At 35.2% G+C, this 27,888-nt stretch overlaps 3 protein-coding genes across 4 annotated transcripts; all 3 read right to left on the minus strand.

Moving 5' to 3' along the window:
• Nucleotides 1-2,609: 2,609 nt before the first annotated feature.
• LOC145583000 (uncharacterized) lies at nt 2,610-9,033 on the minus strand. The gene is made up of 4 exons (XM_081640100.1): nt 8,885-9,033; nt 6,642-6,926; nt 6,080-6,259; nt 2,610-3,352 (listed from the first exon to the last, which is right to left on the minus strand). The coding sequence occupies exons 2-4, from the start codon at nt 6,822-6,824 to the stop codon at nt 2,741-2,743; spliced, it is 975 nt and encodes a 324-aa protein (XP_081496226.1). The 5' UTR covers nt 6,825-6,926; nt 8,885-9,033; the 3' UTR covers nt 2,610-2,740.
• A 2,598-nt stretch (nt 9,034-11,631) lies between these two features.
• LOC145583009 (uncharacterized) lies at nt 11,632-16,157 on the minus strand. The gene is made up of 4 exons (XM_081640111.1): nt 15,962-16,157; nt 15,603-15,758; nt 13,624-13,812; nt 11,632-12,782 (listed from the first exon to the last, which is right to left on the minus strand). Exons 1-4 carry the CDS (start codon nt 16,023-16,025, stop codon nt 12,535-12,537), a joined length of 657 nt encoding a protein of 218 aa, XP_081496237.1. The 5' UTR covers nt 16,026-16,157; the 3' UTR covers nt 11,632-12,534.
• Nucleotides 16,158-21,135: 4,978 nt separating this feature from the next.
• LOC145583020 (uncharacterized) lies at nt 21,136-27,425 on the minus strand. Of its 2 annotated transcripts, none has more exons than XM_081640131.1 (4): nt 27,256-27,425; nt 25,848-26,178; nt 25,603-25,752; nt 21,136-21,662 (listed from the first exon to the last, which is right to left on the minus strand). In XM_081640131.1, exons 2-4 carry the CDS (start codon nt 26,100-26,102, stop codon nt 21,336-21,338), a joined length of 732 nt encoding a protein of 243 aa, XP_081496257.1. In that variant the 5' UTR covers nt 26,103-26,178; nt 27,256-27,425; the 3' UTR covers nt 21,136-21,335. The 2 variants fall into 2 exon arrangements, with proteins under 2 accessions (XP_081496257.1, XP_081496248.1); XM_081640122.1 differs by having other exon boundaries at nt 25,848-26,713.
• Between the last annotated feature and the right edge of the window lie 463 nt (nt 27,426-27,888).

Raw genomic sequence — 27,888 nt, forward strand, 5'->3', positions numbered from 1 at the left:
TTGGTATTCGGTGAATAACCCGCCCGTACTTGACGGTGTTTCTAAAACGGGTTTCTTTTTTAGGTTTTTTTTTTATTATGATGGGTTTCTAATTTGGGCCCACCATTTTTGTGTACCTTGCTTCTCAAGTCAATAAAGTTTGTGTGAACGTTTTTGTGTTTTGTGACTTGTATCATCTCTGTTTTTTTTACTTTTTTTCAACTTTTTGGTGCGTTAAATTATTCATTTTCATATTACTATAGCAAAAAGACTTGCGTGGACCTGGTCCACAATAATATTATTGTGAACCCGAGGTCTATACACACGCAACTGATATTATATTAAACATAGTGACCATTATTTTTAACATAGTAACCTTATTTTTAATATAGTAACCTTTATTAAAACTACTACAACGTTTAATAATATTGTGAACTTGAAATACGACGCTATTACCCTAATTTTAGCATAGTGGCCTTTATTATTCATATTGATCAGTATATAAAATATTTCATTACAAAAATAACCACTTAGGCCTATATATTACCAAAATGATTTTTATTTCAACCTTTTTTAAAATTATAGTGACCCTTTTTTTTTTTGTTAATAAAACAACCATACTTTCTCTAATGTTAGTGGTCCATAATAAATTAGTGTGAACCAGGTCCATTTAAGCATCTGTATTACTATGGTCTATCCTTAGAACATGTCTTTTTTTCATTTTTGTTTGATTTTACAAGATTGTTTGGTTTTAATTTATATAAGTAATACTCGGCAAAAAAAAATAATTAACTAATTCGTACAATTACTTCAAAAAAAAACAACTCGTACAGTTTTTAAATTTTAAATTTGGGGTATATATTAAATCGCTAAAGATATGGAATTTAATGGTGGTGTAGTTCGTTGAAATAATTTTTTAGGAGTGAAAGGTGTAGTCCTTAGGAAACTTGTAAATAGGTGTGGCATGTATGAGATTGATGTGTTGTATTGTTCTTAATTAATTTGTCAAATGTTTGGCATGTGATTGTTTAGAAAAATGAATAATTAGAGGATAAAGTAGCAGCTTGCAAATGAAGAAATTGATACATCACAATCAAGTTTGGACTAATTTGGTTTGTCAAGAAATTAAACAACCATGAGTTGAAAATTCAACCCAAATAAAAAAAAAAAATTAAAAAAAAATAAAAAATAAAAAATAAAAAAAAGGTTATCGAGCTTGAGTTGCACACGGGATTGTATATTTATTTTACTGCTTATTTTTTTAATTATTATACTTTAACTGATACATAATTTAGGATTTGTTCACTTCACCTAAACACAAGTAGATCTGGTCTTTTTTTTTTTTAGCTCTAATTTGATCTGATGTGAACTTTTTATTATCTGGTACGATGATTTAACAATTTGATTAAACTTTGACCGCATTTTAATACTAATCTATAAAGAAAAACATCATCAACCTAATCTTATTATATTCGTCTCATTATGAACTTTTCAAATATGTAATTTTTATAATACGCAATTAACAATATTTAACGATAAGTAAATGATAATCAAAAGTTCTGATCTAATCTGACCTGATCTGAATTTATTAAGGAATAAGTAATAAGTACCTGAAATAAGTTGAAAAAAATCCCTTAAACAAATTAATTGACTTGAATGTTTTTTTAAAAAAAAAATGCAAGTATCATAATTGGAAATCATGAAATACTAACAAATTATAAGAAAATAATGTCAAGGGTGTGCTAATTTTTTTACAAGTTTATAGGGTGTGTGAGGCTCTATACATTATCTTACCTAATTATTAAGGCCCTGTTTGATTCACCTTAATTTTGCTGAACTGAAATTATTTTTACTGAACTGAACTTATTTTTACTGAACTGAACTTAATTTTACTGAATTGAAATTATTTTTACTGAACTTAAATTATTTTTACTGAACTGAAATTATTTTTACTGATTTTCTATTATAATTCTTCTTTAAAAAAACTGAATTTTACTGAACTGAACTTATTTTCACTGAACTGAAATTATTTTTACTGAACTGAAATTATTTTTACTTAATATTTTTTTTTTTTAAGGTGAAGAGAACAGGGCCTAAGTCATTAGAATTAATGACATTGGCAAAGTTATAATACGTATATAAATTGCATGATATGACAAGTGAAAAAACCATAAGAAATGTGATGTATGCGTCTAGATATGGAAGGAATAATTGATTTCTTTGGGAAGATTAGATGACTTAGTTGGATTAAATAATTTGCTAAGCCACATTGCCCATATACGGAGTACCTTTTACTTGAATCCTGTACAACTTTTTAGGACAGTGTTCTAGTTAGACATTTGACATGCTTCATGGAGTTAAATTTGATGAAGAATTCAGCTCATCCTGACTTGTTTACATACGCGTCAATTGAGTTATATTTTAACCCATCCAAACCTGAACGGTTCAAACGGCTATGTTCTTGTACCTCAGCCTATCTATACAAACTATGAATTGCCTGTACAAGTGATTACCTATACTTCCATTAAAGGGGCAAAACAAAAGCCAGTACCGTATACAGCTATAAAAACATTTACAGATGCCCACTGCGAAACCTTTTTTCTTCTCAAAAGTAAGGGGGGTGGGGGGGTAGGGACAGTTGCACACCGCCTCAATCGGCCTTAACAGACTTCCTACACAAGCGATAAGTTATACAGACCTCCTATGAAGGGAACAAAAGACAAGTATTTAATTAAATAATACATGCCTAAAAACCGACCTACTACAAAGAACCAAGTTCAGACCCTGACCCTTGCCCTAGAAAGGTTGAAATGACCGGAGACAACATATGGGCAACCTTCGGCAATGTAGGATAGGAAAGTGTGCCAAGGATAAACCAGTTGACACTTAAAAGTGCAACTGCATCAGCAGCCGGTCTATTTCTAATGGTCGAGAAGAACTGCACTACACTCCTCAAAGACAAGCCCACCACAGTGAACAGAGCCAACACAAGAGGCATGCAAGGGTCTTTAGCTTCCCAAATAATCATTCCAACCAGCAGAGATAACAAGGAGCTAAAAAGACTCTGGGATAGTGCAACCTCCCTTCGTTGATTAAGAGCTGCATCTACATCTACGTTGCTTGAGAAAATCAATGGTGTAAGTGGATCCACAAGCCCTGAAGGATCCATCCCAGTTTGGAGTTGCTCCTTAGTAGTCCTGGGTGTTTGTGGAAACTGTAGGTCTTCTTGCAAGTTGTAATTTCCACTTTTTCTAGAATGCCAAGGACGCTCATCCTTTTCAGGATCAATCAACATTTCCACTTTCCCTGGATCACAGATTCCTTTAGTCTGAACTTCCTTCAGTCTAAGATTCTTGTCTTTCAGGCGCGTCACCTATTAAAAGATGGTTTAATTCATGTTAGCACTAAATTTTGTTTACAGGTTATCTCATTTAAAAACACACTTTTTTTTTGGAATACATACTGGCTTAAGCCAAAATGTATAACTTTAGCAAATGTTATTCAAAAGTGAGTTCCATCGTCTCAATAATAGAGCAACATGATCATACAGAAAATAAGTACATGAATGTGAAGTTCAGTAGCAAAAGTACTTGGTCACTGCCATAACAATGCTATCTTTTGTTATTGTTTCAGCTAACAAGAAATATAGGAAGGATTGCTCAAAAATAGAAAGATAACTACTTTAGCAGTCACTAATTCTAGAGTTGAGGCAGTAAGTCAGCATAATATGCCTTCTTTTGCCTATACGGTTACTAATATAAAAACCAACAACACTCGGTTCTTCCTGCATCAGCACCCCCATATGAAATGAGAACTATAATAAACTTTTACCCCTTGGACCTCTCTCTACCATTGACATTTCGCTCTCCATTCTTCTCCTCTTTTTGCCTCCTATCTTGCTTTCTATTCCTACAGCGTGCAGGATTTTTCCTCATCGGAGAAGTCAGGCGTTTTGTTGTAGAGTACAGATGTCTGAATTTTCTATATATTGTGTACTATTCACTAGGTTTATAATAGTATAAGTAATTAGTTGAGCCTTCATTTTTGGTAACTTGCTAACTTTCAACTGTTCATGAATTGCGATTAATTTTTTTATTATTTAGTAGGATTAATAATCAATTGAGATTTGTTCTATATTCTACGGCAGTAATGGTACAAGTGAGAAGTTCTGAGTTTAAATTACAAAGTAATTTTCTGGCTTCTTACATATTCAAGATCGTTGCCAGTTTCCATTTTTAGTTCTTTACAACTTTTCTTGCAACTGCAGCCCAGGTTGCTAATTGGAAAGTAGCGACTATAATGTGGAAGCGACTGTTAAATTAGTTGCAAATATTAGGGACCCTCTAAGTAAGTCACTGCATGGATTAGCAACCAATCTTTCACAAACCAATTGAGCAACTAACATAACTGTCGCAAAATTAATCTTCTCTAGTAGTTAAAAACAAATCTAACTTGTTAAATCATGCAGAACTTTCTACAAGTGCACATTGTTTTGTAACTTGAACGTAATCAATACCCGGCAACAGCTATGGACATAAACATTAGAGCATCATACCATTTTAGACCCAAAAGTAGTCTGTACCCCACTATTGGAACATGCACATTTGATTGTCTTTGCTCTACACTTATGGTGCCAGCACTGATAATTGCCTAAATCAATATGCTACTTCCGAACACGACAGCGTAAAGGTGTTCAGCTACACTCTTCCAAAAAGGATACAGAAATAATTTTGCTTTCTCATCAGCTCTCAACAAAGTCAACTCCTCCGATTCTTTTATTTTTAATTTTTTTTAAAATATATAATTCTGCTTCCCTCCCTTTCACACATTATTGATTAATTACAAAATCCACCTTACTAAATACAGGTAAAATGATCCCATGTCCTAACTCTATAAATTATTTTTTTATACAATCATACTTCCTTATATAGGTCACTGGTAACAAGTTAACCCTTATGGGCCTTATCCCATTAAAAGGCTCCCAAGTGATTGTTCAACCCACCCCCAAGCACTCTTACGAAAGACCCACTATTCCATGAACGCCTTTATTAATCTGACGATGGATATAATACCTAAATAAACATGCTTGTGGTCACGATACCATCCAAATTTGTTGTAAACCCTCAATTACTTGTAAATCTTGTTAGCACAAACCCTTTTCTAAGATGTATCAGAGAAGAATAAGAATTGATATTCCAGACCTCATTAGTTATAGTACAAAAGAGATTAGATATGACAAGTGGCAAAGTCACCTAGAAGGAGCGAAGGACTGCCAACAAAATAATCATCAAGATAGCTCATATGATTCAACCGTCACCATATGCCAGGTATAAGACAAACAAAGTTAAAAGGTAAATTTACCACATAAACAGCACAGCTACTATCACCTTTTAATGATATAATAGCATAATGCTAGTCTACATTCTATTTCCTAATCACTCAGCCTAAACCTCCATCACAATAAGGTCGCGTCTTAACCAGTGAGCCAGCAATGGTTTAATTGCCAATTGATGTTATGACACCAGCTAATAAAATGACCTCATCATTCCATGATTTTTTTTTTTACCCTGTGGATATTGTCTCTCTTTTTATGAAAGCCTACTACAGGAAAATATGTTGTTTACTTGGATGAAATTTACGATGATGTTGGAGTCTCTTCCGATGATAGCAGTAAAATGTGGATTGGAATTTTTTTTTTTTTAATATTGAAAGCTCCTATAGTTTGAGGATTGCTTATTATATTGGATGTAGTATGGTAACTTTGCAATTACAATGACCATTTTTTTTTTGTAAGAAAGAATAATAGATAAGAACAAATCTACCACTTCACCTTGCCCTTAACGAAGCCATTAGCTGCCAAATAGGCAAGCAGTCAGCCCCTCCACTAAGGAGTGTATGTCGGAATTTAATAAGTAAGATAGTTTAAATCAGAAATTTTAGCAGAATTGAAGGTCTAGTAATCTAGAAAAGGCAATTGAAAAAAAATATGTAAAAAGCAAGCAACACAGATTATATTAAAGGTGATCAGCATCAGGCAATATTTTCAGAGAGAAGGAAATCTATGACACAAATACAGCTTGTAAAAGAGAGAAATTCTCACCTCTTTCTCAAGGAATTCAATTTTACCAATAGCTTTGTCATGCTCCTCTTCTAAATCAGCCAACATCGACTCCATAAGATGATGTTCCTTGACAGCTAGCCTCAAATGTCCTGCTAGCTTCTCACTATCCCATGAGAGGCTCTCTAGCTCATTTTGCATTTCCTGGAGAAGCCTCTCCATCTGCATCAAAGGCATATTTAGAATATTTGTCAATCACAAGTTTCCTTTATACCCAAACACACAACAACAACAACAACAACAACAACAACAAAATAAATTAATTAATAAAACAACAAAGAAAGAAAGTGAGAAGGTGTAGTAAGAAAAATACATGAAACTACACTTATCAGGCCTTGAAAATCATTATAAAGAGTTAATGCTGACGGCTAACTAAACAACTAATAATGCCTGAACGTGAAACAAGTAATTTTAATGTATAGAGATTAGGAGTGATGTCGGACATTGATTTGCTATTTGACTGATAGAGCGTTTTGAGAACTTGGGGACAGCCTGACCAAGAAAACTACAAGACCTAATGAAAGAAAGTATGGAGAAGACCTACCACTTTCACCCTTAGGAGTGCACCTAAAGCTCGTATAGGAAGAGTTGTGATGCTCACAGTCCATAGGATAAATCTCCAGCACATATTTGCGTGCCAGTTAACTAACAGTCCTAGAAGCTGCATCCAAGTAACGATCGATAACCAAAGGCTTCTCATAAAAAGAAAGAACATGAGCTTCAGCATGTAAATTTATGCCAACACAAACAACAGAAGCCAGTACTTGTGATTGTTGTGAATCAATCCCAGCAGCTTTTGAAGCAGGCTCCAAATAATTGTACTACATGTCTAAAAATTTTCTATATTAGTCAAAGGTACAAGTACATGCTTGGTAGACAGATACATAATTGAAAGGTAGCCACAACTAAAAACAATGATATAAGTACAAACATGGTATAAGTACAAACATGGTACAATTAAAAACAGGATACAAGTACAACAACGCAACAGAGCACTGATCTTGCTTTACAATGCTATAGTACCAAGAAGTAATCTTCTAGCATGGAAACTGAGCGCTAAATCATTAACAACAAATGAACAGCCATATACTATCACAAATCCTGGATGACACTATTCTACTAATGTGAGAGCTCAGGAACAAAATCTTTAGAAGTTACCCACATTCTGTCCAGAATTCATGAGACGAGAGAAAGCGTTAATTAAGGCCAATATACAATGATGTTGGGAGGACTTGAAGTACAAATTGGGGAATTTACCTGAGTAATACTTGCAATGGCTTCAAGCCATCTCTCCATATAAGAAATTATACATAAAAACAATAGTAACAAACCATCTAAAAATGCACCATAGTTAGTAAAAAAAAACAGGTATGATACTTGCTACAACTAGGATCACTGATTACAGCATCTCTCTAATTCTTCCCTGCCCTTAACGTCAACTTTTGCTACAAGAAATCACTTGTAAGAAGCTACCAGACAAGATCCCTAAAGATATGGGTACAAATCAAATAATGTCCAACTCACCCATAACAATAACACAAATTTTTTTTCCCTCACATCAAAGATATGTGGTGGATAGTGCTAAAGAAAGACCTAACCATTACTCTCCTCCACAAACTGCATCAAGCATTTAATGGCTAAAGCTAGCAAGCCTAATTATCACAGCTAACAAAATTTGAGTACAAAGTGTTAATAGAATATTCAAGGCACATTGAGGCGCAGGATACTCTAAAACGCCTTGGTGTGCCTTTGAGCTTAGTTATATATTGCGTACAATTAGGCAAACCAAGGAAAAGTTCATTTTCCCCCATATATGCGTAGTCAAGTGTTATATACACTAGTATGAATAAGATAGATACATTAAGCTTATGTAATGTTCTCCACACTCCACCGTTCCCTCAAACACTCTCATAGGGCTTGTTATTTAACTTATCTTAACCTATTTTAGACAACAAAAGAATTTTCACACAAAAATGTTCATTAAACAAAATAATTTTTTTTTCTTAGGACAAAACAAATCTTTCAGACAAAGTTAGTTTTAAAATAAGATAAGCTTAGTCAAAATAATGGAAAATTTTACAATTGAAAGGCATTTACTATTGACAAATTAAACAATCTAACTAAAATAAAATTCATGATAACATACTCAATTTTGTTCCCACTTCAAAATTCTGAAGACTGCAACCAACAGCCAAAAACTACCAGAATCACCGGAAATTGCAAATCTAGCAATTTACTTTCATAGTTATATCATACTCAATGTGACACGCTATCATGTCGGAATTGGCTACTACTCCGGTATATAATTCACGAAGTAGAGTTATTTAAAATTTCTCTCATATATATTCATACACAAAACATAAATTCACACTGCAATTTGGCAAGAGCAGAATACTGGTAAAACTAGTCTCTTTAAAGGCTTAAAATTTTCGAGTTATCACAAAACCCAACTGAAACTTTTGCAATTTTTCACAAACCCAATTGAAATTTTACAATTTCTGAAACACCCAGATGAAGATATCTAATATTCCACAGACCCATTTGATGGAATTTTACAATCTCAGATATTAAGACAGACCCAATTGAAAAAAAATGCAGTATCAAACAGCCCAAATTCTTCAGACCCCAAATACAAACAACAAAACACCAAAATCCTGGAGAAAATTGAACCCAAATAAGCAGACTACAAACACAATTCATTCATAAATACATATATAATTGAAGAAATTGACTAAAAGAACAATACAGTAATTGAATTAAATTAGAGAATTGGTAAAGCGTGATAACCTATGTTGTGCGAGAATGGGGAAGTCGTTCACTTCTCTGACAGTTGCAGAAACAAGAGCGGAAGCAAGAGAAAAGGGTTTAAGAGAAGGATGAAGAGGTGGCAACAAGAGTACGGCCATGGTAGACACGTGTGGTAGAATTGAGAAGGAGAAGAGAGAGAAAGAAGAGGGCGGGAAAATTAATTATATAGTCTGCAAATCTACGCGTCAAACTTAGCATATCATCTTACTTTGCAGCTAGCTGACTCATCCTCATAATTTCTTTTCAGATTTTAAAGGAGAAAAATACAAATTGGTCTCAATTCTCAAATTAAATAATCAATTTTTAATTGTTATGCCTTATTCAATTCACCTCATTATTACTGAACTGCTATTATTTTTAATAGATTGAAATTATTTTATTAATACCTTGTTATAATTGTATTTTATATTTTTTTTTGAAGGGAATTGTATTTTATATTTAGATAAATTGATTTTTACTGAAATAAGATTACTTTTATTAAACTTATTTTTACTGAAATGAAATTATTTTTTATTATTATTTTTTTTTTTTAAATGCAATAAACCATCTTTTATAACCAATTTTTTTTGCAAGAAACCCCTTATAAATTTTATTTTGCAAATACACACCTTAATCAAAAAATTTTTTGCAACGCCACACCTTTGGCTCATGAAGATTGCAAGTAGGGTTGTATAGAGTGCGGTTTGCGGTTTGAAAATTGCGGTGCGTTTTTTAAAATGACCAAACCGCGGTTTGCGGTTTGGTGCGGTTTCCAAAATTATTGAGACCAAACCGCACTTTAATGCGATTTGCGATTTGCGATTTGCGATTTATACTATATTTTCATTAAAATTATATAAAAGAACTAAAATATATAAGCTAATTTTTTACTATTAGTTAATTAAAGGTTAATAAAAAGAGTTTAATATTTAAATTATCAACTAATAATTACTCCGTATAATATAAAATAAAAGTTTTGTTTTAAAAAGAATAATTACAATTTTAATAAAATACGGTTAAACCACATCTTGCGGTGCGGTTTGGTGCGGTTTGAAAAACAAATCGCACGGCGAACACCCCTAATTGCAAGCTACATGCATATTCCAAAGTAATGATGGATATATTCATCCCAACAAACATAGAAGGCCCGGTTCAACAATAAATGCCATTTCATTGGCTAAAAAACCTCCGATGTCATTTGCAAAATCTAAAAATAATCAGAAAGTTAAACACTTAAACTCATCCAATGCTTGTGTTTTACACACTGTGATAGCAAAATAAAATAATTCCAACACCCCATGGCTTTGTAATTTCGCATTCATGAGCCTAATGCTAGAGTAAATAGTTAAATACCATGTGCAACACTAATTTCACATTCTGAGACCAAAAACTTCCTCTCTCTAATTCAATTAATGAACATGTAGGTTATCGTCTCAGATGAATATAGTAATTTATACCTAAGTAATAAAGTACATATGTAGTTTGTAGCATGTAGGTTGTTAAAAACTGGGGAATATAATTCCTCTTCTACCAAATGTTGGGGTACCATTGAGCAGACAACTACTTTAAGACAGAGTAACAAGCCAGAGGATTTGAAATCCAATAAATAACTGTATTAACAACCTGACAATATGCATAAATTACAAAAACCAAAAATTCTTTTACATAGCAGGGCAACAATTAACCTTTCGATTTTCTCATAGTTTACCCAATAACTTTGAGTTGTAGTCAAGGAAAGTTTTGGAAGTAGCACAATATGTACAATTAGTTAGTTGATCAAATAATGTTCATTTCAGAGCCCGAAAGTCGCTGTAACTAAGTGTCCAAACTTTAAGTTGCAGTATTGATGAATTTTTTTGGAGCAGCACAAGTCACAAGATGTATAGTTAACTTTTCTCATCTCTGTTTTTCTTATGGTAGCATCCTGATGACCAAGTAACCAGACAAACATCATTAAAGTTGGGACTTCATAATTTAAGACACTACGATATGATCAGCAAGCCAGAGTTCTTCATTAAAAAACCTTCATCATACATTCATACTTTCTAATTTTCCACCAGAAGATCTTAGCAAAGCCCTAACAACATCAAGACAGGTGAAACGAAAAGGACAAGATCAAGGAATCTATGCCTAAGAAGACCAGAACTCAATAATCGAATTCAAAATGAAAGCATGGTGAAGTGACCTGAGAGTTTAAATTTGTATTCAAATAACACCTAATTCTTCATTCTTTTCCAAGATTCCTTAAATATCTTGAAAAAAGAAAGATGATATGATACAAAAGGCTTTTTTGAAGTACTGTTTACTATCCTCTATCAGAAATTATAACACTACACCAGCCTTTAGTTTTTGAGTTCATTTGTTATACCACTATAAGTCACTGCACTTGTCACGAGTTTTAGAGTTCTATCACCCCCTTTCTTAACAAGAGACCTGCATAAACCATAGCAACTTCGGGAAAGTTCCACTATAAGCCCAAATTATAAGCTATTTACTGTAAAATCAAATTTCAATGATAATTCAATCGCAAATCAAATGTCGAAAGCCAGAAAAAGACTGACTTATTTCTAGTTTTGATATAATCTACATTATGCATATGAAGACAAACACCACTATCAATCAAATTAAGTTTTGAAAGTCTTAAATCAAATAATAAACCAACAAAATTACACTTGAACAAATTCAATTGCAACATGAAGCAAAGTATTTACAAAATCAGATATTTCAAAACAAACAAAAAAGCATGGCTAAATTTTTTATGATGATATGAAAAGAAATAATCCCTATTGGAACTTATTTACTAAACTCAACATTTTTGTTCCCTAGCTTGGCTACTACTATGTACACCTTACAAAATCCAAGATCCAAAATCTCAAATGTGAGATGATCTAATTAAGCATAAGGAGGAGCAAAAACGAACGAGAAAACACAGAAAAAATAGTGTTCTTATCTTGTAACTTCCATCAAACTCCATGTAATTGTTCCCTAGATAAAGAAAAGTAATCATCTCATTCAGCAGCATCTTGATTCAGATACAGTAAAACTGTACATCGATCAGTCCTAGCATGTTCCAGTATATGCACACTCTCTGGCAGCGCTGGTACAACTATATGCTGTGGGAAGGTTCCAATTTTCTGTGATTCAGTCTTTATTCTGTGATATTCCTGGATATTTCTCACCATAACCATCTTTGACATGGCTTTCCTTCCTTCCTTCAAAAATATATATCCAATCTTCCTGTTTTCTTTTTTTGCTACTATCAAATCCTTCATGTAGTCCTTGTACTCTTTCCTGCTCAGCACTATTTGCAGTACTTGCTCTTGGTAGGATTTATCTTGAAGAATCTGCTGATGTTCATTCAGAATTGCATATGCTTCATCCGACAACTTAAATTTATTCATTGCACTATTCATTGCACTAAGTGCTTCCGTTGCTTCATGCTCAACTGCCCATCCAAGTTTACATAGAAACCCTTCTTCAACACCAGATTCAGCCATGATTGTCATGGTTTCAAGCCTCCTTCTTAGCTCATTTGATTTATTTCTCATTCTCCTTGACTTATTAACCAGATTTATTGTCGACAAATCTCTGTAAACCTTTGAAATTTCTTTGAACTTTTGAGCAACATAATCAGACCTGTGTTCTATTAGTTAAAAATCAGTTTTTATCTCCCCTATCACCTTAGATATCCCATCTGATTTTACTTTATCAAGCCCCATATTCTTCACTTCCAACCTCCTTTTCATTTCTTTTGCAGTATCAACCAAATTTTTAGCCATCATCACAGAATTTTCTTCCAATTTCCTAGAACTAATCCCCAATTCTTCTGCCAACTGCTCTGAACTTTCAGCAATCTCTTCCAAATCAGAAGAAATTCTTTCTAATTCCGCAAATGAAACTGCAAATCAATAATTCCACAAAGGGAATATATTAATAATTTGTAGTAGACTACTACCACTCGCAAGCAATTGTACGGAATAAGATTACTAAATATAAAAGTTTGCTGCTATAACAAGAACAAGAGCAAGAGCAAGAGCAAGAGCAAGAGCAAGAGCAAGAGCAAGATCCTAAGCATATCAAGTGCCCCCTACAACTTGGAAGTACAACTTGGAAGGTAATGAGCCACATAATTTGATTCTCTTGGAGCATAATTAAACTCAATGTTGCAGTCCATTTTGAGGAATTCCCAAATATCTTGCAAGATTACTGCAAGCTCACTGGTCTTGTATTTCTCAATGTCTTCAATACTATTTTTCAGGGACAAAGCATCAGTCTTTACAATAATGTCCTTAATGCCTGAATCCACTGTTAGCGCAATGCCTCCCCTCTGATGGCCAGGAATCCTGGCCATAATTTTCCAGGATTTGCTTCTGAGCCTTAACCCTTCCTACCTACCTGTTCAGATTTGGGCTACTCTCCCACACAGTTTCCAGATTTATTTATTTTTTGAGTGTATCAACCACATGATTTTAAAATTTTTTTGGGTCTCAAATGGCTGGTGGGAGTAATACCAAGACACCTATGCTTATTCATGACACTTTGTCAATTTACTACCTTCATCCATCTAAAGGGAAAAGTATATCATATACGAAATATATTCTCACTGATGATAAGTATGATATATGGGCTAAGTCTAATCATGCACTAATAAAATAATACTAATCATACACTTCGACAATTTACTACCTCCATCCATGAATCAAATTTAGTTGTAATTAAAAAAAAAAACAGTCTCTCACCATATTCTTGATCATCATCCGAATGTTCATATTCTCGAGCTTCCATGTGTTGTGTCTTCTTGCTCGGCCTCGTATTGACTGAATCATGTTTGACCTTGACATTCTCAATCCGGGCTTCAATGTCGGTCTTGCCTTTCTCAATCGTAGCTACAATACCAAGCTTCTTATTCCTTTTCCTTTTTCTTTTTCCTGCAATCAGAACAGAAACATGATAATCTCGATTTCATTATTCTTTGATTAGATTGTAACAAGTTGTTAAATCTGATGATTGAAAGAAGCTCGCCTTAAAAATCTACGTGGTTGTGGATTTTAAACTTCTTGATAATTTCCGAGAAGATTTTCCACGCTGAATTACTTGTGTTATTTATTTTTGCAAATTCTTCTTAAGTTCCGCAGTTAGTTCTAGTAGTACTTCCAAGTACAATCCCCCCCCCCCCCCCCCCCATTATATGTGTTCCATCCAAAGTAACAGCTTGGTTGGTTGCCCTTATCAAATTGAAAACTAGATATAAACTCAGTGAAAGTTGAATTTTTGCAGAAACAATTTGTCTGACGCTTGATCTAATTGGTCAAGACAAGTGATCAATTCAAAATATTTACTCCATCTGTCACTCATGTCAGCTCAGTGTTAGAATGTGTGAAGAAAGTTGTTTCTGGATTGACAGTCAACAGTTAAAACTTAAGACTGTACAAGTGTGGAAAAAGTGGGGGAGCAAGTTCTGCTCAATGGCTCAGAAATCAGGAAAAGGATGGTTTTGTGCAATTATCTATCAGCTATGGATGGTTAGGAATCAAGTGCTCTGGCTTACCACAATTGTCCCTTCTTCCATTCCAACCCCTTACACCTTCATTAATGTCCCTGAAACCTTCACACCCCAAACCTCCATAGATTTACCACAGTCCCAAGTAGTCCAAAATTCGCTAGACCTTCATACTACTGACCCAAAACTTGCCCAAAATAGAAAGCTTTGTTCTTCAGCATTATTCCTAAACCCCAAAACCGCGGCCTACACCTTAATTCAACAACAGAAGCTCTACCCTTTGTGTGTTCATTGTGGTTATAAACTACTATGTTTATGATATAAAATACACTTACTTCCATCACTACCCCCCCCCCCACCCACCCACACACACACACACAGAACCCTCACAACAATTCCCCCCCCCCCCCCCCCCAAAAAAAAACCCTCCCCCCCCACACACACACAGAACCCGACAAACCACCATAATAGTAAGCCCTTCTTCCATTCCAACCCCTTACACCTTCATTAATGTCCCTGAAACTTTCACACACCCCAAACCTCCATAGATTTACGTCATTTACCACAGTCCCAAAATAGTCCGAAATTCGCTAGACCTTCATACTACTGACCCAAAACTTGCCCAAAATAGAAAGCTTTGTTCTTCAGCCTTATTCCTAAACCCCAAAACCGCGGCCTACACCTTGATTCAACAACAGAAGCTCTACCCTTTGTGTGTTCATTGTGGTTATAAACTACTATGTTTATGATATAAAATACACTTACTTCCATCACTACCCCCCCCCCCCACCCACACACACCACACACCTACAACAATTCCCCCCCCCCAACCCCTCCCCACACACACACACACACACACAAAACCCAACAACAACCCAACATCAACAACCCAACAACAACAACAAGAATCCAACAACAACAAGTCAACAACCCAACAACGACAACCCAACATCAACAACCCAACAACAACAACAACAATAACAACAAATAAGGTCATTTTCAAGTGGCAGATGTTTGGATCATACGAGCAAACTTCATGAAAACAGAAACAAGAATTCTATCTAATACTTCATATGTCCCACATTAGATAACCATTTTGACTTTTCACACAATTCACATAACATAGCCTACTTAGACTAATCAAATAACACTAATCATACACTTCATACCTTCATCCATGAATCAAATTTAGTTGTAATTAAAAAAACCAAGTCTCACCATATTCTTGAGCTTCCATGCGTTCTGTCTTCTTGCTCTCAACGCCTGAATTATGTTTGGCCTTGACATTCTCATTCCGGGCTTCAATGTCGGTCCTGCCTTTCTCAATCGTAGCTTCAATGCCAAGCTTCTTCTTCCTTTTCCTTCTTCTTTTTCCTGCAATAAGAATCAGAACAAAAACATGATAATCTCGATTTCATAATTCTTTGATTAGTGTCAATATTTAATTTGTTCTTCACTTCAATTTTTACTCCCCAAAAGTTTTACAAAGATGAGTTTCAACTCTTGAATAAATATTCTTGATTAATTTCTTCAAAAAAAAAAAAAAAAAAATGGGTAAAATCGAAATAACAACATACCTTCATTAACATCCCATTTTCCCAGGTTAAACTGTTCCATTCCATTGCTCTTTCGTTTTCCCATGCTAAAGAAAGGTCTGAGTTGAGATTAATGAGGGAGTGGAGTTTACAGAAGTGTATTCTGGATGTCAAAACCTTGAGCTTCAATAATGGCGGAAATACTAAAGTTTCTTGAACAGAAAAATGCAGAGAAAATGAGAGAAAGTTTCGGGAAAATGAGTATTTATACAGTTTTTTTTTTTTTTTTTTTTTTTTTTTTTTTTTTTTTAACGATACAGAATTTTATTTTTTTTTTGAACGGTACAGAAATTATTATTATTATTTTTTTTTTGAAACAATACAGAAATTAATTACAAATAGTAACAACTATCACTATTAGGGAATTTTTGTTTTTTTTAATATAAAGGAAAATTTGTTAAAAAAAACCTTTTAAAAACACTATTTTACAAAAAACAACCTTTTAAAAGTTTTTTTGCAAAAGAAAACCTCATTGTAAATTTTTTTTGCTGAAGACAACCTAGTATATCTAATCCACTTAGTTAACCTCTAATTTCTTCTAAAAATCACTTAACTATATAATAATTGAATTAATTTATAGATTAAAAAATAAAACCACCACCAAGGCACCAACTCGCAGGCCTCCCCCAGCTACCCACCACCGAGTCAACCCCTTCCTTTTCCCGGTTTAACCTTTACCCATTACTAACCCCTTTCCCATTACTAATCAACTAGCGTAGCTTCAATGTTCGATATCGTAGTTCCGTAAATGATATCTCATAAAATTCTAGTTTTAGGGGTCACATAAGGAACATCAAGGTAAGTTGGAAAATTAGTTTACCCTTATTCCCACGCTGTATGCTCTCTGGGTATTGCGGTTTCGATAAAGGTTGGAGTAATATTAAAGGGTAATTGAGATTATATATAACACCCATGTCGCAAAAAAATGTTCTTCTTTAATTCAAAGGTTCAAACCCTCATAATATTAGCAAATAAATAGTTAATTCAACAATTATAGAAATCATGAAAATACTTTGCTACGAAAACACCAATGAAATTTGTGTTTCTGATGAAAATGAAATTGAACGCCGGCGTGTAGAGTTTGGCGAGGACTATTATCGGTGTGTAGTCGCAGCAACGGTAAAGTGGAAACCGGGAAAGGGGCCCACTCGGTGATGGAGGTGGGTTGCTGTGGGTAGAGGGTCCTATGTGGCGGCTCAATTGGGGGAGGGGGCTGCTGCTAGGGGAAGGGTGAAAGGTAGGGGGTGGTGGTATTATTAAATGGATAAGTGAAAGTTAAAGGGCAATTACAAAACATTAGAACTTAATTGAGTGAATTAGTAATACTAGGTTGTATTCAACAAAAAAATTTAACAATAAGGTTTTCTTTTGCAAAAAAACTTTTAAAAGGTTGTTTTTTGTAAAATAGTGTTTTTAAAAGGTCTTTTTTGACAAATTTTCCTAATATAAATATAAAGATGTGAAGCAATGTGACACATGGCAGTAACCGCCTTCAACGGTAAGGGCAGTTGATTAAAGTTCACGGGTCAATAAAGCAAAAGTCTCCCAAAATTTGGATTATTAAAAATAAAAAGAAAATTGTTAAAAATAAATCATTATTTGCTTGATTGACTCAAAATAAATCCATTTTTCAATTAATTCAGAATAAGTCGATTTTATAATTTTCTCAAAATGAGCCAAAACCTGTTAGTTTAGAAAATAACCGGATGTTAAAGTAAAAAATAACATGTGTCATTATGTGATTGGTTTTTATAAAAAAAAAATAATTAAAATTTATTTTTTGATTAATTATTGGAAACAAAACTTTTTTCAATTAATAATTAAATAATGTAATAAATAAATAAAATAAAATTTAAAATCCCAGCCACCCACTGATACCCCACCCCTTCCCTTGCCAAAGGCAGGCGGCTAGCGACTTCTCCCCCGGAGACGAAGATCCCACCCCCACCCCCTCCTACCCATTCCTACTTCCCCCTCCACTCCCCCTTCCCTTCCATCCCCCTCCCCGAGTCCCTAATCAACCCTTCCTCCCCAATTCAACAACCATAGTCCCCATTTGTCATGGAATATTTTGTGAATTAACTTTTTTTTTTCTAAGTTAGGGACCAAGGAAGTTCCCGTGATGGCGACTAGACCAAGGCTAGACCAGCCTAGCACTCAAGCAACAATGAATGAACCCACACAAATAAGAGACAAGCACCAACGACTTAAACACTTTATTAATTTCGTGGCTTACAAACTACATGAGTTTATCTCTCTAGAATCTCTCTCTAGAACTCCCAAAATTCGATGCCAAACAAATGAATGCCTTGGCCTATTTATAGGCACTGACTACAGCCCAATCTGATAGGATAACTACCCATTATGCCCACTACCAAGGCCGGCTAAGGCCCTGTGCAAGCTGGTCCTCAGCACAGGGCCCCATGGCCCAATACATTTCAAGGGCCCCAAATGAAAATGTTTAGCATAATTGTCAGGTTTGTAAAATCATTTAATGCACAACCTTGATGGCTTGGTGGTAGAATAGTTAGGCTTTGTTATAATTGGTGTGAGGTTCGAACCTAAAGGAAGAATTATTATCATGTACGTGTCTTTTGTCATTGGCCATTGCATAAAATTTATCTTTTTTTTTTATTATTAACTACCTGATTTTTTTTTTCATTACAATAATATAACATTATCTATGTCTTACATGTATATCACTTACAAAGTATATGACCGTATATCATTAAGGCATAAATTCACCGTTAATTTACTTGAATATTTGTGTCATTTTCTTTTTATTATTAGTGATATTTTAAACTATTAAACATTGTAATGAAAATAGCACAGGGCCCCAAATTTGCATGAGACGGCCCTGCCCACTACACCCATGATCTAGTAACTGCCCACTACTTGGATGTTTACTTGGATGTATCTGGACTTGTCCACGTACTCAAGGGGGTTATCCACATTCAGCATGCTCTTGTAACCGCCTGGTAACCGTCACACCCCACTATGCCATGTTCCTACATTTTAGGAGACATGCATCAGTGTGCTTAAATGGCGCTCAACCGCTGGTGGGTGTAACCGCCCACTCCCTTAGTGTACCTATTTTCTAGGGCCACTAAGTGAGTGGAGTAACTTCCACCTGACGTGGCATTATTCTCTCAGAATGACTACCCACGTCCATGGTTACATCCCACTACGCTGGAGCCCCTATTTTATAGGAATCGCCTCCTGGTGTGGCTTAACCGCGTTTCTGTTTGACCACATCAAAGGCATGGCCAAGATAATCATTAGTCAACCATTAACATCATGGTCCTATGTTTTAGGAACCTTACTTAGCCACTTTCCACCTCAGCATAACCGTCCCGATAATTTAGGGAGAATGGTGCAACGTGGGTGGTTATCTCAACCGCCCACTATTCCCACTAATTAGCCAATCCCTAGATTTAAGGTAACTGCATGCAACCATAATGACTAAGTATAACCGTCAAGGAATCCCTACTACAAATAGCGCACAAAGGAAGGCTTTGGTTAGACCAATCATCGAGCTAGGACCTTTCCCCAACATCCAGCACCTGGCCACGCAAGCCCATGGTTCCCCCAAAGGACCCATGGTCATCGTCAGCACGGTCCGCACTTGTTCATCCATGCCGGAGCTACTATGGTCTCCACTATAGTAGTGGACCATTGAGACACCTTTACACGATCCCTAGAGCATCCCTTAGCCAAATCACGCACCATTAGCTAGTATGCCCGTACTAAGTCCCAAGTCCTTGATAGTCGCCCCGCACCAGCCCTAGTCAGGACTATCAAGTCGATTTGTCCTATTGAGTGTCCACCATAGCCATCTAAGTGTGCTATAGTCCCCATAGGCCATCCTATGTCCAAGACCATGCCCAAGGCCCTAGCCCTAAGGCCACCCTTGAGTCAGCCCCTGACCTTTGAGTGAGCACTCGCCCCCTAAAGAGCTTTATTTTGATATGGCCTTGAAATACTAGTGAACACCCAACTGACAGTAACACGATAATGGGCTCTCAAGCCCGATCCTTGAACCCAACCTTGGGCCTAAGGCCATGTATGATCTTTTAGGGTCCTAATAAGTCCCCTTAATAAGTATCAAAGGTTGTTATGGAGGTTTGCTCATCCAAACACTCCGAGGATCTTTTAGCGCGAGCGCGCGTGCTAGCCATAGGCCCAAGGCCTAGCTGACCAATGCTTTGCTAGCACCATAGTCTAAGCACTTGGGGGCTATCCCTGATAACCTCATAAGTCTTAGACATGGTAGTGAGCAACTCTAGCCTCACTTGGCTCGTTCTTCCCGAATCGAGCACGCACTTGCTCCCGTAGGCAAGTGGGATCCTAAAGGCCTTACGCGCCCATGAGGGGTGGTCGACGGCTTTGCCTAGGTCGACCCAAAAGTGACCGTGACACCATTCGTGTCATACCCCTTCCCTTCCCGCCGTTTCGCAACCCTATCAGTCCGGTTCAATCGAATTTCCCAGGTTGGTGGGTTTTCGGGGTTGTTGCTACGTACTTGGGATAAGGGTTTCAACGGTTGTGCGAGGCTAACCATCCAACGTGAGGATTTTCGAGGAGGAAAGGGTGGGTTCATCGGCGCCGAGGGGGTGGCTAGTCGGCTCGCCGACCGCTGGCAAGGGGGGCTGGCAAGTGTAGGTCGTGGAAAGGGGGTGGCTTAGGATTTTTTCTACTTTTTAATTAGTAATTATAAGTACTACCTCCGTTACATGTTATTTGCAACGATTTGACATAAAGTAGAGAGAAAAAATGTATAATCGTTGCAAATAATATGTAACGGAGGTAGTATAATGTTTAATTATAGTTATATTTTTAATTTTAAAAATGACCTGTTTGATAGGTTAAAGGTCATTTGACTTATTTAAATAAAGTACCCCTTAAATTTTGACTTATTCTAAGTTAATCGGAAAGTTGACTTATTTCGAGCTAGCCATGTAAAGGTTGGCTTATTTTTGACAAATTTTCCAAATAAAATAAAATTGAGATTCATAATACGCCAAAGTTGAAATTTATAAACTCATTTTTTTCCTAAAATTTAATCATAGACTTGTTATTGGAAAGTAAACAGTGACAGTGAATATGATAATGTCACCTAAAAATTCATGCACACAGTTTACATTACAAATAACAATATATGTAACCAAAATTGTAATTCATTGGATGAATTGATTTCACAACCATACAGAAAAAAAAAAAAAAATAAATAAATAAATAACTATTTATACTAAAAATATTTTTGTAAAATTACAAATTATCCAGGAAATGCAGGGCATGAAACTAGTACATAAAAAATAAATCATCGTCACAAGGACAGAGAACACTTCGGAATTAGTCATTCATCAGGAAACATCAAATGCACATTAGCATGCAAAGTTTGCCTGAGATGCAACACGCAATTCTTAGTATGCTCGGCAGCATCTGGTTTACACCAAAATAATCCAACATTAACAGTCAGATTTTCACCAAGCCTTATACAAGCTCGTGAAGTGACATGGATCTTCTGAAGAGAAACGGTGTATTCAGAAAGGTAGGAAAGAAATTTCATGGTATGTTCATCACCTCTAAAGCCATACAACTTAACCTCCTTTAGGTTATGGTGCGGAGACATAGAAGCCAATTCAAGTGCTTGGGACTTCTGCCAAGGAGTATATGCTGGGAGCTACAAGCATCAGAAAGAATGTCATCAGCATTATCCATATTGTATAATACGGCAGTAATAATACGCCTATATACACTGCACAAAAGGAAATTCAAGAGTTGAAACTCATCTTTGTAAAACTTTTGGAGAGTAAAAACTTAAGTGAAGAACAAATTCACACATATTGGCATGTAGCACATGCACGTTGACACAGTATGAAACTCACATAAAGATACCCCATGCAGACACATTAATATGATGGGACATTGAGCTCTCAATGATTGGGACATCGAGCTCAATGAAAACTGAATAGCTGCTAGACACTGGTTTCCGAAATTCAAGATAAGAAGTCAATTTGCAAAGCTTAATGAAGTAATACAAGCTATTACAAAGCTTGATGAAGTAATACAAGCTATTACAAAGCTTGATGAAGTAATACAAGACAAGAAATCAATTTCTTAATGAAGTAGTATTCCTTAAACAATATTGCTGATCTTAGTAAGCTAGATTTAGCACAATATTGTAAAGTATTCCCAAGTTAACGTTGTTTTGGTATGTGATGTAAAATATTGTACGCTATTTTCATTACTCCATACATTGGAGGAAATAGATCACTTTCCAGAAACATCATGGTTAAGGTCCTTTATATTCCAATGATCTAAGGAAGGTAGCCTAAAAATCATATTAAAGATTTAAAAAGCATAATCTTGTATTCAGATGGCTTCTCTTCTATTGAAAAGAGCAAAAAACTAGCTCTCTATGGCATTTATATAATATGTTTGATTGAATATCATCAAAACAAGTGGGAAGGAAAAGTTATTCTAAACAGCTCATGTTGATGATTGAGATCACATTTTCAAGCCTTAAAAGTTTGGCAACTATGTTATTATGCAGATGTCCTTCGGGTGAATTACATTGTGTATATCAAAGATAAAAGCCAGTTTGAATATCAACCATCTATTGATACAAGTTGGCTTTGGGAGAGTATTCTTAGGAAAACAGACAAAATGAAGTCTGGGCTTGAGCAAAAGCAGTGGAAACTAGTAGGAAAAGGTATAAGATTGCTAATGGTTAATCCAGGTTGCAGCACAGCCAAAGGTCTTAAATAGATTCAACAATCATTAGATGATACATGGATCTGTAACAGATTCAACATTCCTAGATATAGTTTCATAGCATGTGTTGCCCTTATGGTTTTGATGACGACAAACCATACTTAGAACTAATGTGTTTCAACTAGATGTGACTTTCACATGGAAGAGTTTTGTGGATGAAACTGAGCTCACACAAATCCATCATATCAAACAAATAAAGCAAGCCAAAGTCCTTGTTATTATTAACTGATAAATAACTCTTTGCCTCACTAAGTTATTATATTCAACGTGAGATCTATTCGTAAGTAAGCATAAAATCCTTGTTCTGAGTTACTTAAGTTGCTTTAATACTAGAGTTCCAATTGAGTTGTAATTGGGAAACACATTTGAGTGAAAATTCATTATTGTAACTTGAGTACATTAGTGAGTACAGTGCTTTGTGAAGAATCATTGTTGGGAGCTTGAGTTCGGTGGGGAACTTGAGTTTGTTAGAGTGTTCCTATTAGATTGTAACAAGTTGTTAAATCTGATTGAAAGAAGCTCGCCTTAAATATCCTCGTGGTTATTGATTTTCTTGATAGTTTCCGAGAAGATTTTCCACACTAAATTACCTGTGTTATTTATTTTTGCAAATTCTTCTTAAGTTCCGCAGTTAGTTCTAGAAGTACTTCCAAGTACAATCCCCCCTCCCACACCCTCCCCCCTCTAGTATGTGTTCCATCCAAAGTAACAGCTTGGTTGGTTGTCCTTATCAAAATAAAAACTAGATATAAACTAAGTGAAAGTTGAATTTTTGCAGAAACAATTTGTCTGATGCTTGATCTAATTGATCAGTTCAAAATATTTACTCCATCTGTCACTCATGTCAGCTCAGTGTTAGAATGTGTGAAGAAAGTTGTTTCCGGATTAACAATCAACAGTTACAACTTAAGACTGTATAAGTGCGGAAAAAAGGGGGGAGCAAGTTCGCTCAATAGCTCAGAAATCAGGAAAAGGATGGTTTTGTGCAATGATCTATCAGCTATGGATGGTTAGGAATCAAGTGCTCTAGAATCTAATGTTAACTACTTCAGGTGAAGAAGATCAATATTAAACTTTGTAATAGATTTAATGTTGCTAGATCTCGTTAGTTGGTTACATCAAGTGTTATAGAAGATTAGGATCTGAGGCTGCCTAATTAGTAGGTATGTTAGGGTGGATCCGATGGGCAGGGTCAACATTGTCCTAGACAATCTATAATCGTTTTTTATGTGTTCTTTAGGTTGAGATATAACTATTGGTTTTGGGGGGCACCTACCTTGATTTTCCGGTTTTTAGCTTGTTATTTTATTAGTTTATTATTTTAATAATGTAACTAGAATAAGTAGATTAGCTGGCGGAGAAAATCTGAAAAGCTAGAGTCGGGCATGGCCACTTTTGAAGTCGTGTTAGGTATGAAGGAGGAGATAATCTTAAAAATTCCTGAGAAGGCTGTCTTAAAATCCTAACAGGAAAGTTATGCTGGAAGCCTTACTGAAAAGATATGCTCGAAACCTTGCAGGAAGATATCAGCTGTGTGGATTATGCCTAAATATGTAATATGAATCAGGGCTGAAGTTTGTGAGGAAGCTTCAACAAGATAGAACTTAGCTTTGGCTGGATCCCTCCCCTGATAAATACCCCTAGAGGGTTCATTGTAAATCAAATTATAAGAAATAGAGATCATTCAGCTTTATGCTTTCTAAGCATACGCATTCTTGTGTTTGGTTCTTGCTGTCTTTTATTCTGAGTGAATCGTCTGAGAGGGAGTGGCTAGCTTACCTCAAGGTCAGTTGGTGAGGCTTGAGCGGACCATAGTCAGTCACATATGGTTACATCCATCCACCAAACCCTTTTAACTTTAGCACAGAGCCTATCAGACAAACCACCAGAACAGTAAGCCCTTCTTTCATTCCAACCCCTTACACCTCTATTAATGTCCCTGAAACCTTCACACCCCAAACCTCCATAGATTTACCACAGTCCCAAATAGGCCGCAATTCCCTAGACCTTCATACTACTGACCCAAAACTTACCCAAAATAGAAAGCTTTGTTCTTCAGCCTTAAAGTTTGAACCTTTTTATTCCTAAACCCCAAAACTGCGGCCTACACCTTGATTCAACAACAGAAGCTCTACCCTTTGTGTGTTCATTGTGGTTATAAACCACTAGGTTTATGATATAAAATACACTTACTCCCATCACTAACCCCCCCCCCTACCCCACCCACACACACACACACACACAACCCTCCTACAACAACCCCCTCCCCCACACCCCCCCCCCCCTCCCCCCCCACACACACACAAAGAACCCTACAACAACAACAACAAAATGGAAAGTGTTACTAAGATCATTTTTAAGTGGCAGATGTTTCGACCATACGAGCAAACTTCATGAAAACAGAAAACAAGATTTCTATCTAATACTTCATCTGTCCCACATTAGATAACTGTTTTAACTTTTCACACAATTCACATAGCCTACTTAGACTATCTTTGGTAATATATCTTTAACAGTTTAAATGTTTAATTATAAAATAATCCAATTGAATCATGTCAGATTAGTCTCAATTATATTTTCAAACCATTTAAATTTTCATTTTTTCTTTTTATAATTAAAAATAATAATGGTTTAAGTATTGCATTGGTATTTGGTAAGCAAGCATGTCTAAACAAGTAGATCATCTAATGTGGAATGGAGGAAGTACAATGATGGTAATAATAATAAGAAAATTGAAGACATGATTAAAAAATTACAACAGCTCTAAGAAACAAATAACTTTTCCTTATTAAGAATATGTTTCATCAAGTGCATGGCAAGAAAAAGGTAAATTCAAAAGCACTTACAGTTATCTCAAGTAGCTCCAATAGTGGGGATCCCCTGATTATGGAAGCAACTACTGTGTAGCATAGGTTGGTCCATTGATGCATAATAACATCAACCACCAGCTGTTTTAGATTACTAAAAACACAGAGTTGTGTAAAATCACTCATGTCCTGCACAATGCACATACCCCGGCCATACATCAGTAAGTGGAAGAAAGCACAAGAAAAGTAAATGGCTTTCTGATGTGCATCTGCTCAGTGCTTACCTCAAAGAGATGAGCTGAAACAACCAAAGATTTAAGCTTCGAGAAATGAGAGGAGAACTGACTGAAAAGGAAATTTTTTGATCCTGGAAAGATGAAGCTTGTATTTTGGTCTGGAGATGTACAAGTTGATAGCCTTAATGAAGCAAGCTGCTTAGCATCCTTAATACATAGGTTTCGTTCTCTTCCTTGATACTTGAATGATATAAGATTTGGGGCCAAAAGTTGCAAATATTCCAGGTCCTCACAGAGGTACATCTCCAGTGATTTCAACTTTAGGTGAGGAGACTTATTTTTTGCATTTACTAGCCCATGACTAAATTCCAAGATAAATCTTTCAAGAGAAAAACAGCTCGATAAAATCAAGTCAAAAACATCGTCTGAGACATTCACAGTTCTTAGGCAGAGATCTCTTAAAGACTCGAAATTGGGAGATGAACCAAAAAGATGAGCAGGAAAATAATAATTTTTTGAATGACCAATCTCTGGATAGCGTTTAAGTTTAGATCTAGCTCGGAAACACCATTTTTAATTGCAAACGAAATCCAATTATCAAAATAACAATGCCTGGCAGAATGTATCAACGGACGGACAATCCTGAATTTATGCAATTTTTTACCATTATATTGTTTTAATATTTTATCAACAATTTGCACATATTGCACATATCTACGTCTGTCCGTTTTGTATGATTTTAAACATCCCAAATCAAGATTAGGTAGCGATACCCATAAGTTTTTCCATCTCTTTGAAAGGATGCCAGTAGCTATTGCTTCCTTGAGTGTCAACCATGACAATATATGTGACAGGATCTCATCTGGCATATCATTTATCCGGCATTCTTCCTCTACCCCTTTCCTTTTACATCTCTAATTCATCAAACAACCAATTCAAATCAATCCATCAATCAATCAAATCCTTAATCTCATAACTGGGGTCCAAGGAATTAAAATAATTATCAAATTACACAAACACTTAAAAATCATATATGTATATCAATGTTCCGGGAGAATAACAAGAAATCTAGAATTTGTTATATAAACCCGGGTGTACCGTACACCAAACTAATCGTTAGTGTTTGCTCTTCATTTGATAATTAATAAAAAACAATCACCAATAAGAACATAATACCCATGGGTATACGGTACACCCATGTATATAACAAGCTCTTCAAGAAATCAAAAATCATAACTTTGAAAATTATTTGAGCTAAATATTATCTTACAAAAATAACAGAATTTTAGATAACTGATTAATCAAATCAAAATACATTCAACTCCGAGAATATATCAGCAACGATACTAAAATAGATTAAACAATGAAGCGGACAAAAGTATAGCAAGAAATCAAAATAATTTCCCAATTAAAAAGCAGATAATTTCAGCTCTCAAATTTAATAGAATTGGCTAACCTTCAAGGTATCAGATTTAGGACGACTCGGCGAGAATTGATTAGTCATAGACTCGGCTGAAGCTGCGATTCCCTTCGAGAGGATGCGGTGGTGATGCTAAACTGCCGGTGTGTGTGTGTGTGCTTTTTTTTTCTCTGGTTCATCAAGTTTAACAGAGTTAAGACTTCAGAGTTTCAAAAAAGGAAAAAAAAAAAAAAAAACTACGCTTTTAAGATCTTGTCAATTTTTTATTTTAATTTCTTTTTTTTTTTTTGAAAGAAAAAAAAATTTCTTATATTTGTCGTAAATAAAGATGATATAAAATGAATTTTTTTTGCGTAATATTTAGTATAGATAATTACAACAAAAACAATTTCAATTTAGTTAAAATAATTTCAGTTCAACAAAAATGAGGTGGAGTAAACGGGGCTTAATAATATATTTTTAAACAATACAATTTGAGTTAACTCTCTTTTTTTTTTTTTTTTTTTTTTTTTTTTTTAGGAAAAAATAAATAAAAGAGTTTACTCTTATAAGTTATATAAATAGTGTTTGGATAAAAAATTTCTCAAAAATGTTTATTTACTTTTTTTTTTTGGTGAAAATATTTTTTTTTTTTTTTGACAAGAATTTAATTATTTACCCTTATTAATG

This window comes from Chenopodium album, chromosome 2 (genome assembly GCF_948465745.1).
Source record: "Chenopodium album chromosome 2, dcCheAlbu1.1, whole genome shotgun sequence".
Taxonomy (NCBI): domain Eukaryota; kingdom Viridiplantae; phylum Streptophyta; class Magnoliopsida; order Caryophyllales; family Amaranthaceae; genus Chenopodium; species Chenopodium album.